This window comes from Mugil cephalus, chromosome 19 (genome assembly GCF_022458985.1).
Source record: "Mugil cephalus isolate CIBA_MC_2020 chromosome 19, CIBA_Mcephalus_1.1, whole genome shotgun sequence".
NCBI classification, from domain to species: Eukaryota; Metazoa; Chordata; class Actinopteri; order Mugiliformes; family Mugilidae; genus Mugil; species Mugil cephalus.
Window position 1 is genome coordinate 15245492 of NC_061788.1, and position 15019 is coordinate 15260510.

The 15019-nt window shown below is 41.4% G+C and overlaps 1 protein-coding gene across 2 annotated transcripts; it reads left to right on the forward strand.

Moving 5' to 3' along the window:
- Nucleotides 1-289: 289 nt before the first annotated feature.
- Nucleotides 290-13822, forward strand: slc26a1 (solute carrier family 26 member 1). Of its 2 annotated transcripts, none has more exons than XM_047568940.1 (8): nt 290-429; nt 8426-8909; nt 9105-9311; nt 9745-9991; nt 10070-10301; nt 10658-10841; nt 11273-11560; nt 11672-13822. In XM_047568940.1, exons 2-8 carry the CDS (start codon nt 8502-8504, stop codon nt 12251-12253), a joined length of 2148 nt encoding a protein of 715 aa, XP_047424896.1. In that variant the 5' UTR covers nt 290-429; nt 8426-8501; the 3' UTR covers nt 12254-13822. The 2 variants fall into 2 exon arrangements, with proteins under 2 accessions (XP_047424896.1, XP_047424895.1); XM_047568939.1 differs by lacking the exon at nt 290-429 and adding an exon at nt 4934-5093.
- Nucleotides 13823-15019: the final 1197 nt, after the last annotated feature.

Sequence of the window (15019 nt, forward strand, 5' to 3'; positions counted from 1 at the left end):
TTAAGTGGCACAAACTGATTTTCATAGAGATACCTAAACACATCAATTGATATTACTGAGCTACAGTTATTGTTTGGTCCTTTACTACCAAAGAATGTGGAGGGAGGCGCAGGAGTTAGTCACCATGGTTACCATCATCCTCTGCCACCAGCCCTCCCCCCCCGCCTCATCCCTTCATTTCTTCGGTCCCCTCCCCTCCCCCCCTGCTAGGCTCCAATCCTCAGACAGAAAAAAGATGGGGGTTTGCTGACTCCCGTCATGCTTTGCAAGAGGAAGCAGGAAGAAGCAAGGGGCAGTGAGCGAGCAGCAGCAGCAGCAGCAGCAGATACTACGGAGGGAAACAGGCTGATGGTGAACAAGGAGGCACCACTCGGGCAGGCATGGCCAGCGATGCTTCCACGACACATTCTGCCTGCTCCTTCTCTCTGGGTGAGTTCCATTCATTTGACTTTCTAATGAAAGCTCATAATAAGCGAGTGAGATGCAGCTTGCAGACAGTGGAGCAGACTTGCAGACAGATGGATGCTGCCGGTGGATTTAAAGGGGCAGTGCGCTAATCCTCTCAGATGGAGCGGGATTTTGGCTGCATGCCGGAGGGGCCAGCAAAGGTTTCGTGGCGAGCAGGGCGGAAATCTCTCACTGCTTGACAGTGTTGGTTTAGTCCACTTTTTGCAAGTAGGAAGTGACAATGCGCATCTGTGGTGTGTTACATCAGTGACTGAAACACAATCATCTTCACACTGTCACTGACAATAATGCCATTCACCCGGGCAACATAATGCACGCGGGGACACGCCCACACACTTGCACATGCATACTGTGTGCACGCACAGAGACCCACTGTCTTCCACGCTGGATTTCAACCCTATTAACAGTCCTTCATTCGCTCATTTAGAGTTTACGCCAAAAAGCAGTCTGAGGTCTTCTTAGTGGGGTTGTCTTCTCTTGCATCAGCAATACTTTATCCTTAAATAATGCTGGGACCAAAAAAAAAAAAGCAAACAAACCCACACACACACTTTCCCTGAGGGTCTGCGGCTGTTCTGTGTGGAGTTTGTTCTCCCTGTGTCTGCGTGGGTTCTCTGCGGCTTCCTCCCACCATCCAAAGACATGCCCGTTAGGTTCATTGGTGACTCTAACTTGGCTGTAGGTGTGAATGTGAATGGTTGTCTGTCTGTCTGTGTTGACCCTGAAATAGACCGGTGACCTGTCCGGGTTGTACCCGCCTCGTGCCCATTGACAGCTGGGACAGGCTCCAGCCCCCTATAGAGCCAAGGACCCAAAACAGATTAGAGACAGGTCCAAATCTTCATTTATTTCAAATGTGTGCAACAGTAGGGTGACCATGGTGGGATAACTCAGTGTGTTTACATGCAGAGCTTATTGAGCTATGCTCAAAATTCGACTTTCTGACTACAGTCCTTGTCCCAGTTTACATGCAGCGCAGGAAAATCGAATAACTGTTCTCCTCCTCCACACTAGGTGGCGATGCGTGTCTTTTCTGCGGGATAATACCACATTAATACGGTCCGATTTCCGGTTGACCCCTCAGACGGTTCTTCTAGCGGCTCTGTTCCTCTTCTTCTTTTACGACTGGCTTTCTTGGACGTTTTTGTTCCGGGGTCACACGCCAAAGCAAGGATTGTGGAGCATGCGCACATGCATTATCCGATTGAAAACTCTGTTTCCAATCGCATTATCTGGGTGTCTCAATCGGATAATGAGAACTCCGATTTTAATTGGAGTAACGTGTTTACATGCACTTAAGTTCTCCTGTTATAGTCCGATTAAGGCAATAATTCTGTGATTAACCGTTGCTTGTCTAAAGTATGTCACCCCAAACAACACTACAAAAAGGTAGACATTTTACATTTGCACCTTTTTCGCTTTGTGACTTTATCACATTAGGAAAAGATATGTGTTTCCAAATGTGGCAAGAGTGCCACTGCGATGCAGATAAAATGCTATTTTAGTGTCAGAATGTTTTATGGATATGTGACAGTCGAACACTCAAAATCGGTGCTCACGTTCCCACGGTGTAGCATACAGACTGAGAAACTGCCATTAGTCCCCTAAAAAGGCGTGAGAATGTGGAAACCCAGTTGCACCAACCGCAACAAGTTCTGCTAATTCTTCAAGCTGAAGCATTTTAAAAACATTACAGATTCAGATGGTGTTTGGTGTGTTTAATAAGGCTGCCCTTTCACTCATGTTTGAAGTTGAAAATTATCTATTTTTCCCTTAAAATGTCAAAGTCACTGGACCTACCACTGGCTGGAAATTGCATTACATATAGGAGTAAAGATCATTTTGTTCAGTTCATTTCTTAGACTTCTTTTTTTTCTTTCTAAGAATTAGACCACATGACAGCCCAGGCTGCTGACCACCAGACTTTCTTCAGTACTATGATCAGTTTGGTTGTGGTTCATTTGCTACAGCTCTGAGCTAAACAAAAACAAGAACTTTGTAAGCACTGTCAGTAAGCCTTTAACTAGGAAGTAATCATATTGGTGACCCAGATGCTCAGTCTTTCTACTGAAAGAACGTGACAGATTGTCCCAGTATCCATGGATATTCTACAACAACTCCTTTATCATTAGTACTACTGCCAAATACTGCAGTTCAAACTGCAGCCATTAACTTTCGAAGTGACTGGAAACACATTTTCCTTTTTCCGTGGAAAATGCGTGAGTTAAGATTGTGACGTCAAATCATAAGCCATAATACGTGTGCAGTTGAATGGTAGCTTTGTCCTTTTTTGTTCTTCTCTATTGTTTAACTTCATGAAGTTAGTACCTGGTAAATTTTGTAATTCATATTTTATCAGACCAGACAAACTCAGGTCATATACCGCACACGATTTTTTTTGTCATAAGTTAATTCTATTCTGTGTGGTTGTGTCTCTGGGGAAGTTAAAAGTTCGTGCTTATGACACACAGAGTTTTAGGCAGTTTAGGGGGAACTGGCACAGGTTGAATGTACTATAGCAACGAGTCCAATTCCAAAATCCTTTTGACAGTTCATCTGTGCGCTGTGTATTGGCAGCTGCATTGAGGATTCTTGTCTGAGCCCTGTGTGATTTCATCTTACTTCACTGTGGAGTCTGGCATTTGGAAAGGATGTTGACGTCTACAAACGGAGTAGGTCATTCCACGGAGTCGCTTTTTCATGGATTGTAGACCAACAAACTTTTTCTTGCTTCGCAACAATGCCCATATTTTTTGGGCGAAACCTAACGACACTTGGCTGAGCCATTCAAAGCAAATTTAATGACAATGTACAGGAACAAGAGCCGCTGCGGGGTTGGCAGGGTGATCCAAAAACAACAGTAACAAAAAAAACTAAAGCAACAAGAAGAACCCAGGAACATGAGGAACTCATGAGGAAGAGGGGAACATACACAGAGCTGACTTTACAGCACAGAAAAAAAAATCCGAGGACAAGTTGACAGAACACCAAGTGAAAGGCAGGACTATATATACATATGGGCAGAGGGGTTGATGGGACACAGGTGAAACTAATGAGGGTGGAGCACACCAGGAGAAACCAATCGAACCATGAATCAAACAATCACAAACACAGGAAGTACAGCAGGACCTGGAAACCCAAAGAAACCAAACAGGGTAACAGCAGAGGTACTAAAAATACAAGATGGTGACAAAGAAAAACACCAGCTTATTGAATTAGTCTGTGACTGACCCACCGTCTCAAGCAAATAACCACACTGCATATTAGAGAATATGCAGCATACATGGAAAACTGAAATTTGGTCCATCGTCAGTCATCTCCCTTCAGTCTCCAGCCTCAAGACAACAAAATCCATCTATTTGTATCTAAAATTACCAGAGAGATATTTAACTTTTCTTTCCTGTTCTATGGAACTTTTTGCACTACAAAAATATTAGTTAAGCTCATAGAGTGCGGTAATTCAAGAGATTAGCTGACACTGACCAACACACCTTCCACCCCAACGGTGTCCCAAGACAAAGGCTCATCAGAGATCAACACATTTGGATTTGCTGTTCACTACACAGTAGCTCTTTGGTTTAATTTAAACTGATTTATAATGTTGCAGTCAATGCAGTGGACATGAGCGTTTTCTCCAACGGTCATCATGATGACAGCCCACTTTAGATAACGTACTGCCAGACTGATGTATAGGCTTTGGAAAGGGAGGTGTATTCAGCCGGTTGGAATCGTACACCATTAAAGCCTAAATACTAATCATTTAAATGTGTCTTGAGTGACTAAAAGGATTTTGATTAATTGATGATGAATGAGATACATGTGTAATCAGTGTTGAGTATTTTTATTAATGATCTACCTTTTCTTTAAACATTATCTTTAAACATTAAGACCAGATTTTACAAAGCATGGCTCCTTCAAAGCATTATACCCTTATAAACTTTAATGATGAACATTTATAAAACATAAAACACGACACCATTAAACGGTTTGTGTATTAGTTCTTATCTGTACTGCCCATTGTTAGTCCCACTTGTGATATACAAACATCTCTTAACTCCGATACGTGCTTATTTGATAAAAAAAAAAAAAAGATATGGTTTCCCGCGCAGTTCACACAGATAACAGCGGCACTCTTCACTGCATGTCGCACTTCAGGTTATCTTCTGTTTGCCATGTAATCCACTCTGTCTATACCGCATATTTAAACAGAGCGACGCGCTGACATAAGAGTCTGTCCATTTTGACTCTGCAAACACAATCGAAGGCCCGGGCATAACACAGGGTAGACAAACAATCTGATCTAGTAAAAAATTGACTTGATCTTACCTCTTGCGCGCACACACACACACACACAAACACAGTCCCACCCATTCCCAGTGATCGGGCCAATAGGGAGTAGTGCGAGAGTGAGCAAAGGGCTGCTTTTATCTTACTACACTATATATTCATCAGATTCACATCAAGTGCCTGCTTCGATGTCAAGAAAGAGGGACACGGAGAGCAGAACAGATAGAGAAAAAGAAAAGGAATGCAGCCAAAGAGAAGAAGCTAAGGCAGTTTACAGAGCTGACTTGAACACAACAGCCTTAAGAGTCCTGTTTGCTCTTAAGACAGTGAATCTGCAGGTGAGTAGATCACCACTCCTCAATGACCGGAAATGTCTTTTGGAATTTGGAATCAGAGAAATTACCAAACATTTTCATGTTTATTTCACCACAAACGTTTGAAAATCAACCGAAACGTAGTTCACATGTAAAAAATTAGACATGTTGTTATTGTTAAGTTGAAATCCAGTTGCATTCTGCAGGTGAACGGATATCTCGCCACATCGACCGGACCAGTTGTTATCCGTTTCTCATAATAAAACGGGTCATGTTCTATTTTAGTCTGTAATCTGTAATCATTAATTCATGGCTGGAAGTATAGTATTTACAGACAAGTGAGATAAGTGTGTTTTCTTGAGATCTGCCCAGTAAGGGTGATTTTCAGTTTCACTTTAAAAATGATTTTCAGTTTCTGGTGTGTTTTAATCGGCATTGTGAGTGGTGAAACTATCAGATTTCATCACCTGGACAGCTGTAGTTTTTGTCATTAAATCTGCATGTCACTTGAATATGTCAGGATATGTTAAAGATAGTAATGATATATAGCTTCCAATGTTTGTTGGAAAATGTTCTGTACATTTGCATGTGCCTACATAGTCAGTGTGAACACAATGGCTTTCAACATAACATAATGAAATACTTCATGATTGAAGAGAGGCTGGACTAGACAGTTGGATTCTAAGCGGCGGTAGGGTGTTTTTGTGTCACATGAGAAAAGGCGGAGAACATCGATTAGAAAAGGCTGGCAGAAAGCTTTAAACTGTTGCTTTCAGTGCTGTTCAGGGTTGACACTGAAGTAAATTTACTTAGCTTGGTCCCGAAATGTCCTCACGACTCCTGTTGTGCTTTAGATAACCGGGATTTTTTTTTTTTATCTGTTTTAAGGAGTGAGCTACCTCAGAAAAGTAAAGTGTTCCTTAAGAAGACTTTTCTTCCACTTGTGTGTATGTATGTGTTTTAGCTCAATGAAAAGGGTCATTATTCGTCTCCGACATCTTCTATCAGTTAAAAATGCCAGGTGAGATTCAGGATACCCATGTAAACATAATAGGCTCTTTATTCATTTGTGTAAAGGGATCATTTTATTGAACTATAAATTAAAGCCACATGAAAAAAAAAAACAATTAGACAAATTGAATCTGATCCAATGTGCCAAACTAACCATTTATCATGCATAAGAAAATTAACCCAATGTAAGAATACATAAAGAAATGACTCTAGCTTATCTTTCTGTCATATCAGCCCATGAGAGCCACTGCCACTGCTGCCACCGGAAGTCTAAATCACAGCACATACCAGAGTTGTGATGGCAGAGGCCGATTACACGTCATTTAGGGTGTTTTATGGTTTCGAAGACATGATTATCTCCCCCCGAACACAGCTGCTACCGAAAACAATTAACCTCATAAGAAAGACCTGCTGAGACCTGCCGATCACAAGTTTTATTCATGACAGTCACGAACGTGCTGATGTGTCAACGTCAACGAGCAGTGTCACTAATGGATTTTAAAATCCTGTTGGACACTTTCATCATTGTAGAGAAGACCACTGAATTTATGCTATTGTGCTGGAAAATCGACTGTAGGATCCTTTACCGCCTTCGAATTCAATTCACAGAAAACTATTCACAAACAAAGGGCCTAATTCTACACAGTATTGAGATACTAAACCAATGCTAAGACATTCTGAATAGTTACAGACTGTCTATAAATGTACATTTTATACGTATAAATAAGTGTTATGTGTATATTTCACATGAAATTTGATCTCACTTTCAATATATATTTTAATATAAAAATGTTTACTTTAGGTTTTTATAACTACATTTACATTTTTTAAAGTTTGCTTTTTTATGGACGATGGTCTTCGCAGTTTCGACAAGATCGGTTCTGAATTTCATCACAACCAATGTGAATTTGTTACACTTCACTCAAAACCACTCAAGGAAACAACATTGGCTTACAAAAGATATTTGGATTCATTATCTGGTAACCTCAATCTAAAATTTCAGAGGACAAATAACAAAATTAGGATTTTATTATCTTCAGTCGTTAGTATTTATTAGTTTATTAGTTATTAGGATTCAACCACTGGGTACCATGAATACCCCTGCCACATTTCATGGTAACCCGTCCAGTAGTTATTGGGATCCCAAATTCCACCTCTAGATGGTACTAAACTAAAATCCAGAGCATCATCAAAAAACATTAGGCTTCATCTTCTGGGAACTATGAACATATGTACAAATTGTAAAGGCAATGCATTTGATAGTTGTTGATATATTTCACTTTGGACTGACAGAGCCATTGCATGGATAAAAGTACCAAAGTTAGCATTCCTTTCCATTTCTAGAGATTTCTGTTTTCCAGTAGCAAAACCAGGGCTGACTTCTTGGTGACAGCAGCATGCCTTTTCTCACTGCCTATATATGGACACTCTCTTAGTATTCCCATCGCTTTGGGATACTTTTGTAACAACCCTGTCCTCTCTCAACCTCAACCAACCTATCAGACCACAGTTCAACAACACAGGGGTACAGATGACAAACAGTGGCCAACTAATTCCAAACATATAACAAGACTTAGAAGGATTGGGTTATTGAGTTTAATTGTAATCTTGTAGCCAAATAGGCCATAATCCTGACAAGATCAGACCAGACAAATTACCCCAACGTTGCATGTGTTGCATTTGTAATGATTTCACCCCATTTATTCCTCTTTGTGGCTGTGTTTCAGGGAGCTGAGTAAGTCACTGGGCAACTGGGGCTGGGGGAAAAGATTAACAGTCGTCCAACTGTTAGTCCACTACCTTTATCAAGACAGATACTGTACAGTTAACTCACAACCCCAAGTGAATGATCATACACTGGGTTGATTCAGATGTTTAAAGGATAATGCAACAACCCACAAGACACAAAATGATACTACAGTGATACTGTTATCAAAAAACTATTGATTGTATCTGGAAACAGAATACTATCTCCGAAGACTAACAGTCTTTTTACTTGCATTTCATTTGTTAAAAAATAAAAACTGTATTAGTAAAGACTGAGTGGAAAGACTTTTGGAAACCTAGGGTCCTGAAATCCAGGTTGGAGAATTAAAATTCAAATATTTTAGTTTAAAGTTACTAAAGTTTTAGACCACAGGTAACGCTATAAAGGAATGCTTTCAGTTGGGGGCTTGATTATGCTTCTAACTTTCACATTCTTGCAGCCAGAACGGAAAAAGAAAACTGCAAGCGAGCTAAAATAGAACTAACAAACTATTTTAAATCCACATGTTTGTTAGATAGCTCTCAAAGAAACATGCATTTGGTGAGAACCACTGACCGTGAACCTGTCTGCCTTCCAGGGGCACAGCTGACGGCTTCCTCCTTCACCCCTCCTCCCTTTTCTGACTGTGCTGCCTCCTCTTCCTCCCCAAGACCATGGAGGAGGTTTCCAAGGACTCAGAAACCCTACTGGTCCCGCCGCCTCTCCTGGAGCGGCGGGTTCGCCGGCGACAGCCAACAGTCTCAGTCCTCAAATCCAAGCTGAAGCGAGGTGTGAGTTGCTCTGTGCCCAGAGTCCGATCCACACTGACAGGATTCTTCCCTGTGGTGCGCTGGCTGCCAAAATACAAGCTCAGAGAGTACATCTGGGGTGATGTGATGTCTGGGATGATTGTGGGTATCATCTTGGTGCCTCAGGCCATCGCCTACTGCCTACTGGCTGGAGTGGAACCCATCTATGGCTTATACACCTCATTTTATGCTAACATCATCTACTTCCTCATGGGGACTTCCAGACATGTGTCCGTAGGGATCTTCAGCCTCATGAGCCTCATGGTTGGACAGGTAATGTGCCACGAGGTCAAGACAAGCTAGGATCATACTGTGATCTTTAATGACATGTTAGAGGACATTATTCTGGTAAATCCAAAGAAAGAAGTTATAATTAAGAATCATTTTTTTCAAATAACACAGTATATATTAATATGTTCAGAGCTAAATAGGTACCGTGGTGGCTGGTGTTGTTGTGCTTGCCTGCAGGTGGTGGATAGGGAAGTGTACCTGGCAGGTTTTGACCTCAATGAGGATTCAACACCATCTAGTCATGATTTCCTCAATGGTACACTGGGCACAAACTTCTCTGATGGTAAAGTCCACAGTGTGGAGCTAATGGGTGTGGAGTGCAGCAAGGAGTGCTATGCCATCAGCGTCGCTGCTGCCATTACATTCCTGGCTGGCGTCTACCAGGTAAGGAGATAGGTATTTTGGCTTTACCGTGTCAAATACTTGGTGAATCTAAGATGTTGAGAGTTAAGAAAGGGAAATTGTGTAAGTCTGGTTTAATACAGCTCCACAATCATTTGAGGCACAATGTGCTTATTAATAATTATTCAAACTCACAGACTCCCTTGTGTTAACCTGAGTCCCAGGTATAGACCCTTGAGTATGTCTGTTTGTGCAGTATTTTTATTTTGTGTCCAATACCTGCAAATCTAATTTCCTTTCACTTACCTTCCCTTTGGCCTTGTTAAATAGTATTAGTTTCATTTGCTTCAGTTACACGTTTCACTGAGTTAACTTTTCAATAAACCCTTTTTACACATCTACAGTCACCGAAGTGAAGCAGAAGGTCTACTTTATAGGCCTTAGTTACCTTTCATCCCTATGCTTCTCCCCTCAGATTATAATGGCAGTGTTGAGGCTCGGTTTCGTCTCTGTGTACCTTTCCGCTCCCATGCTTGACGGCTTTGCTGCCGGAGCGTCTTTCACCATCCTGACTGTGCAGGCTAAATACCTGCTGGGCCTGAAGATTCCTCGTCACCAGGGATATGGCACAGTGGTCGTTACCTGGATCAACATCTTCGCCAACATTCACAAGACAAATCTGTGTGACCTCATCACTAGTGCCATCTGTATCTCAATTTTAGGTCTGTCATTAACTCAATTCACGTATAGTCACCTCGGTTCTCAAAGGTATTTCATTAACATTTATCTTTTAATTACAGTGGCAGGGAAAGAGATCCAGGATCGTTATAAGGATCGTCTAAAAATCCCTCTGCCGACTGAACTGGTAGTTGTGGCAGGAGCTACATTGGCCAGCCATTTTGGGGAGCTGAACAAGCATTATAGCACCAGTGTTTCTGGTCACATCCCCACAGGATTCATCGCTCCCCAGGTGCCCAGCTTCAGTCTAATGCCACGGATAGCAGTGGATGCCATTCCTCTTGCAGTCATTAGGTAATCAATCAACAAATCAAACAGCAAGTTTGCTTGACGCCAACATGTGTTTCTTATCTTGCCATATTTGTGTCAGTTTGGGATTAATGCCCTCACAAAAGTCTGATTGCACCTATGTGTCAAAATTTACATAACGAGGGAAATTACCAACCCATATGCATTCTGAAAAAGGAAAACAAAACAGAAACTGTATGTATTTAAAGTTGCAGTATTATGTAGCTTGAACTCTGAACCCGGTAATGTATTAGAAGAATCTGCTTGCAACCACAGTAATTACAACATAGTCATTTCAAATACACGCTCCCAACATGTTTTGCGGTGCCCTTCACCCACCAAACTGTCTTTGTGTCTTGTAGTTTTGCCTTCACCGTGTCACTGTCTGAGATGTTTGCCAAGAAAAATGGTTACACCGTCCGTCCCAACCAGGAGATGCTGGCCATCGGCCTCTGTAACATCATCCCCTCCTTCTTCCACTGTTTCACCACCAGTGCCGCCATGGCAAAAACCATGGTGAAAGATTCAACTGGCTGCCAGACACAGGTGAACTTCTGATTTTAGAAAATGACCAAACCAGCAGAAGCTATGTTATTACAAATTTAGTTGTTTCCAGTTATTTGATCTACAGTCGACGTGTGTTGTCACTGCATTTATTTGCGTTTCTTTGCTGACCAGGATGACTTAGATGGGGAACTAGTTGGACAATACTAAATGGGACACTCTGGGAATTGTGCCTCTGCTATGTGTGTCCTGGAAAATAAGCCATGTGGCAAAACACTCAGCATAATCAAAAACTGGCTTTACATTTTGGATGGCAAAGCCTAGTTTTCATGTGAGAGCAAATAGTTTCTAGAAACCTTATTGAAGTCTATCTTCAAGAAATGTGTAGAGTCTCAGCATTCAAGCAGCAAAGCATATAGATTTTGAGCTGTAACTATAATAAAATCTATGTCTTTCTTTCTCAATCTGTCCAGGTATCCAGTCTGATCAGCGCCCTGGTAGTCCTTTTTGTCCTCCTCTTCTTTGCACCTTTCTTCTACGCACTCCAGAAGTGTGTTCTTGCTTGTATCATCATTGTTAGCCTTCGTGGGGCTCTGAGAAAGTTCAAAGACATTCCAGCTAAGTGGCGTGAAAGCCAGATTGACACCGTCGTCTGGCTTGTTGCCATGTCAGCCACGGCTCTGATAAGTGTGGAGCTAGGCCTTCTCGTCGGAATCATCTTTTCCCTGGGCTGCATCATCTTTAAGACCCAGAAACCAAAGGTGAGTAAGTGATATGAGTGATTTTTGAAAGCTGATAGAATTTGATTATAATGTATAAAACTGAATCAATCGGTTATTCCATAACCTCAGTTATTTCATGTTTGATTCCAGGTCTCTCTCCTGGGCCGAGTCAACGACGCTGATTTTTATGAAGACTTGGAAGAGTACGAGCACCTCATGCCTCCACAAAGGGTTCAAATCTTCCGTTTCCAGGCTCCTCTCTACTACGCCAACAAGGACTCTTTCCTCAAATCCCTCTACAAAGCTGTCGGAGTTGAACCCTTCTTGGAGATGGCTAAGAGGAGGAAGGCAGAGAAGAAGGCCAAGGAGATGCACGCAAAGCAAGCCAAGGGAAATGGGGAGAAAAACAACGGGGACGTCACCGTAGGACTCGTCCAAAGAGAACTGGAGTTCCACACAATAGTTTTAGACTGCTCTGCCATCCCCTTCATAGACTCAGCAGGGATGGCCACTTTCAAAGGGCTCATCAAGGAATACAAAGAGATCGGCGTGAACGTCCTCCTTGCCTGCTGCAACACCTCGCTCATCGATACTCTGCAGAAGGGCCAATTCTTTGGGAAGAATGACAAAGACATGAGCAGCCTTCTGTTTTACACAGTTCACGCTGCAGTTCTTCATGCAAACAGCGTAAATGAAACAGCAGGGAGCAGATCAGAAGACTCGGTTGTGTAGATGAAAGAGAAGAGAGAAAATATTGTCGTTTTCTGCATTTCTCTTTCTCCTTTCATTTGTGTGCCTAGAATGATTTCAAAAAGTAATAACTGCATTTGGGAGAAAGGTGGGGATGCCTGCTGGATAACTGATTAGGAGGAGTATCCTGTTCAGGAATTATAATAAGTCTGTGCCCTTATATACCCAGAAAACTTGATCTTTTAGACTTTCTCTTTAGGTGTTTCCTAAGATCTGGACTCAACATAAAATTCAGTAAAGATGATTTAAGCAAAAAATGTAGGCAAGATAAAAGCAGTAAAAAGTCAGAAATCATGCTAACACATCATCCAGTATTACTATAGCTGACCATGTTTCAGTGTTAAAAGTGGAAAACTTCAACATTTTCATGTGTGACAAAAGGTTTTCCAATTTTACAGACTGTACACACCCATTTACTTTTATTTGTTATATTTTTAGTTACAGTGTCGTCTTGCTACAGGTTTCCTACAGCTGTTATGCCAACTGTGGTCACCTCTGTCACATTCCCTCATGAAGTCCCAGCCCACTCTCTTGTGTTCCACAGCAGGAGAAGGAAGTGAGCGGTAGGAAGGCAAATCAAACATGTCCATGGCGTTGTACCTTAGTGAGGGTCCATGGATTATTTTTAGTCACTGAATCTAAAGGTTGGAAATGACGCCTTGAAGACAATGCTTTGGTACACTGTGACAGGAAGTGGTCTTGAAGGTCTTTCCCCTCATAGAGCATTAGCACTATCAGGGCATTAGTAAATCACAGTTTAATATGTTATGTTAATATGTGTTTTTCCATTTAACACAACTGTGTCACTGTGGCAAATGTTGTTTACTACAATTTCCAATGTTTCTTTTACTTCAATTCAAAGTCCGCAATGGCTTTCACCCAGGAGACCAGAGTCCAGACTATCAGTCGTATACCCTTAAGTGCCAACCTTGGACCTAAAATCATTTCTAGAGGCCTAGTTAAACTCTGACTTACAGAAGAGGCCCGTGTACATGGTGGGAAGACAAGATTTACATGACTGACGAGGACTATGTGCCACTTAAACTTCTACTCCCCAGTGACAGCTATGCCTTCAAAACAGAGCTCATAACAATATTTGTATATTTTTGCACTGTCGTCTGATCGGCCGACAGGAATGGTGGAAAAATCTAGAGATCTGAGGAAAGTCTGAGATCTTTCCTCAGGTGCTTTTACAGAACAAGCTGATGGCAGCCGGGTTTGCCATTTTGGTCAAATGTTTCACTGCCGTCTTTTTGCTGAATCAAATATTTTGTGACTAGCAGAAAGTCTCCGTATCTTTTTTAAAAAAAGTGTTTTTCTTTACATCTATATCCTGTCGACAGAGAGTTTAGAATTTTGTGAAAGCTAGCAAACTTAATTTATATGTGTGACTTAACAAATCTGTGTGTTCATGTAACAAGAAATGATTGTAGATTTTAAAAGCATTATTTTGTATTTATCTACATTTATTTTGACTTCGGTCATCATCTAGGAGCCATCTAGGAGAACTCATTCTCCTTGACTTGATTTTTTTTTTTTTGTTTTAGTGTTGGCATTCAACATCCACAAACACTGGTTTAATGTTCTATGCTGGAATTAACTAATAAATGTTTAGCGATTATAACTGCAACTGGTGGCATATTTTTGGATAACAACATATCAGATGGTTTTGTATAAATGACAAAGTACCTCTTGTAGTGACCAATTAACATACTGAACAGCCTACCTCAGCATTTTCTCATTGGTTTTGATCCTTTGGATTATCTGCAAAATTTCAAAAGTTCATTTGCAGTGACATTAACGCTTTACAGCAATTAAACATGACAGAAAACACTTAAAATGTCATCTAACTGGAGTTCGCGGTTTCAGAGAAGCACGAGTTAGATCTATACAGTATACGTAGTGCAAAAGACACTGGCTGTGTTTGCTGATTAGACTCGTTGCTCTGCACAAATATTCATTAGCCAATGAGCTAACGCACTCATGGCTGTTATTATGCGAACATAATTATTGTACTTTTCAATGCTGACGATACGTCTTGTCTCGTGGTGAAAGTCATCCTGAATGTCAGCGGCAGATACATGCTCACAAACAGTTTGTGTAACTATCCATAGCGCAGTCACTCATGCGGGCATGTCTTTTACTTATTAATTGTGAACATGGTGTGAGCTGTCATATGCAGTCAATGATTGAATAGGTATACTTGCCACATAATCCATAACTGAAAGATACAGGCTATAAAACTGAGGTGCTTGTTGAGGCATCAGTATATTTGAAATGAAGCACAGCTTTACGCAACATTTGCACAACTATTGAAAGAATGTGGATTTTAAGCCCGTTGTTTTCTTTGCTTCCGGTCTTTATGCTAAGTAGTCAAACCTCATCACTCTGAGACAAGATAATTTGAGTTAAAACATACCTGAAGACTGAGCTCTGCACAGAAATCTCATTGTAAACCTGGTACCACAGATATACCATCTTCCAATGAAACTCTTCCATTAAGATCCGTTCTGGGCTGCAAGTGACCAGCTTTAGGTACGTCCAGACCTGACATTAACTTGGCGTGATATCGTTAAAGCTGCTCTCTCTAATGGATCTCTACCGCTGCTCCAGAACAGAGAACAATGCTGTTTTGCGTGTGTGCGTCATGACTTTGGCACCAACGTAAAGTTATAATTTATTGATGTCCACCCTGACGTTAATCAGATAATGTCTCCGACCCTGGAAGTTTCCGTACGCACTGTAATC